Source organism: Theobroma umbraticum, unplaced genomic scaffold, assembly GCF_002168275.2.
Source record: "Theobroma umbraticum cultivar Fairchild unplaced genomic scaffold, ASM216827v3 scaffold_12.0, whole genome shotgun sequence".
NCBI classification, from domain to species: domain Eukaryota; kingdom Viridiplantae; phylum Streptophyta; class Magnoliopsida; order Malvales; family Malvaceae; genus Theobroma; species Theobroma umbraticum.
Window position 1 is genome coordinate 3,266,910 of NW_018397272.1, and position 2,791 is coordinate 3,269,700.

General features: G+C 31.7%; 1 protein-coding gene across 1 annotated transcript in view; it reads left to right on the forward strand.

Moving 5' to 3' along the window:
* Positions 1-2,286: 2,286 nt before the first annotated feature.
* LOC110426603 (putative methylesterase 11, chloroplastic) overlaps positions 2,287-2,791 on the forward strand; it is a 5,267-nt gene continuing 4,762 nt past the window's right edge. Inside the window, exons 1-2 of the mRNA XM_021441845.1 lie at positions 2,287-2,410; positions 2,514-2,791. The exon at positions 2,514-2,791 is cut by the window's right edge and continues 88 nt beyond it. Of these exons, the coding sequence (XP_021297520.1) occupies positions 2,517-2,791 (275 nt within the window). The 5' untranslated portion in view covers positions 2,287-2,410; positions 2,514-2,516. The remainder of the gene's footprint in view (positions 2,411-2,513) is intronic.

Consider the following 2,791-nt stretch of genomic DNA (forward strand, 5'->3'; position numbering starts at 1 on the left):
AAAAAAACTATGCACTAGATATTTTTAAAAAAAAGGTAATACTTTTGCCCCATTTCTAAGAATTTGATTCCAAAAATTATAAGTCATTTTGACTAATTTGGTGTGTGTTAGGATCCTTAAGCCACATGTATGGTAATCTGGTCAAAAGATTAGAGCTGAAAGATTTATTCTATGATAAACTATTCTTCAAGGGATTGAGAGATGGAAGCAAGGGCTGCAAATTCACTTTTATTTATTCATTTTGAGTCAAAAAAAAAAAAGTGTCTTGTTTTGATACTTGTCAAAGGGTTTTGGTTTTTTGGAAGGTGATTTAAAAGGAGTCTAAAAGTTACAACCCTTCCACATTATTCTCATTCTTGTCCAATTAGAAGGAACTTTCTTTGAAACTTCCAAGTACACACAGTTCTAATTGATCACCATTATGAATGTTGAGTTCAAAAACAGAAAAAACAGAGGAGCTAACAGTCTGAGTATAATTTCCTAATATTCTTACTATTTATTTTTTGTTTTTTGAATGAAAAATTAATACAGAATGCTGCCTAATTGGAGAACTCGAAGGGTATATGTGGTTATAAATAAGGCAAATTGTCCTCTCTGTTTTTTGAATAACTAAATTAACATGTGTTCATATGTTTTATGTTTTGCAATAAAAAGGAAAAAGGGTCTGGTGTCAGTTTCTGATTGGGAGGACGGAAAAGTTGTCCACTTTACCAGAGAAAAGCTCCCAATTGATACATGATTCCATCACCACAAATTTTTAATTATAAAAATAAATATATAGTTTTGGATGTACATGTTACCCCCGCATTGCCTCTTCATTAAGAATTTCCTATGTACAAAAACAAGTAGAAAACAATTTTCCATTTAATATTAATATATAATCTTGCCAAATAGTAGCGAGGATGATATTATTCATTCAAATAATATTTTGAGTACTTCATTGCACATTAATGTAATTAGAATTAAGGAAAGGAAATTAGGGTTTTAGCAAGCTCTTTTGTTTGACAATCAACACCTTAACTCGAGGCTTGTTAATCTTCTCTAAATAAAAAAAAATCAAGGTCTAACATTTGTATTTTCTTTCTTTTTTAGACTTTCTTGTATTTATATATAGAAAAAAGGTAAATTATGGAAAAATATTTTATAATTTGAGATAGAATAAATTTGCTTTTCTGACTTAATGATGTTAAAAAAAATTCAAAAGAAAAAATATCAAATAAAAATATAAAAATTTAAATCTCAAAGAAAAAATAATAATTTTGTCACGAATCACAAAAAATATTGTTTTTTTGTTATTTACCCTTAAACGGTAAAATTTGTTAGTTAGTTTGTTGTTTTTTTTTTAAAAAAAATGTATTTTGATTTTAGAGATGCCAGAAAAGGTAGGTTTAGGCAATTTAGTAACCCTATTGGCTTGTGTAGGGTTAGGCAGGCTTAGAATATTTTCCCCTATGAAGTAGGAAATGGAATAAAGTCAAAGAGTTCATTAATTCTGTATGAGCTCATTAATAGGTAGCTTTATCAATTGCTTGTACAACTCTGTCATCAAAAAAATCTAAATAGGATTAAGAAATTTGCACAACTCTATAATTCTTGTTTTCCCATGTATATATATTTTGTAAGAGTATGAAATTGGTTTAATTATTAGTAATTTGTGATTGAAAATGTTCAATTTTGAGTGTCATCACCATCCACAATTATGCCTTTATGATAGCTAGGCACATATACATCATCAATCAAAGTAAGAAAACAATCATTAAAGAAAAGACCCTTAAAAACTTTGTATCATAAATTATCAATAACTTATCATTTTATCTTCATGTTACTAATCATTGAATTCAACCCACCAAAACACAACATGGAATGGAATGGAATGGAATGGCACAATCCTTGTATGCTTTTCTTCTTTATAACAAACACTAAATACCATCATACCATATGCCAAATGCATATCATCTCATTTAGAATTTATAATACCACTATGTCTATGTGCATAACCAAATAATTAAACCACTTGACAAAAACTCAAGACTTTTGTAGTTTTGGTAACCCTTTGACTTGTGATTCATCTTCAACCCCTCCTTTCTCTTTATAGCTAAAAGAATACTAATTTATTTTAAGACAATGTGGAGTTTAGTGATACAAATTTAGTTGATTAGAGTTCAAAAACTATACCTCCACTTTATGGAAAAGAAAATATATTATTTAATTATATAATTTTATTGCAATAATAATTAGTTTAAAAGAGAGAATAAGTAAAAAACAGTTAATTGAGGGAAACCAAAAAGAAGCCAACATTTGTCCCCACGCCCTTATAAAACCTCCCTCCCCAACTCTCACCAGCCAACAGCCGTCGGCCTACGGCTCCGCCTCCCTACTAGGTCCACGCTCGTTTTTCCTCTCCTCAAAGGTCTACGTAAACCCGTATTTTAATACTTTAAAACACGTACATACAAACTTATATAAACTCTTTCCTTCTTTGTTTCTTCTGTTTTCCTCTTCATGCATTCCAGAAAATGGGAAACCTTTGCACCTGCTTTGCACGTAAAACGGTGAAGAAACGACCCGTCACGAAACGTTTACAGAACCAGCAAACTGGACCCAACTCAAGCAACCGCTGGGTCCGGGTCCGATCGTCGAGGAAAGACAAACTTGACGATGCTCTGCTGCAAGAGCAGGCTTTAGCAGCTGCGATCCTGTACAGGCAACACCAACAGCAAAACGGCGGCGTTTCGTTGCCGTTTGATAGGTCGGCTTCGTTAAGGTACCCGAATTCTTGTTCTGGGTCTAA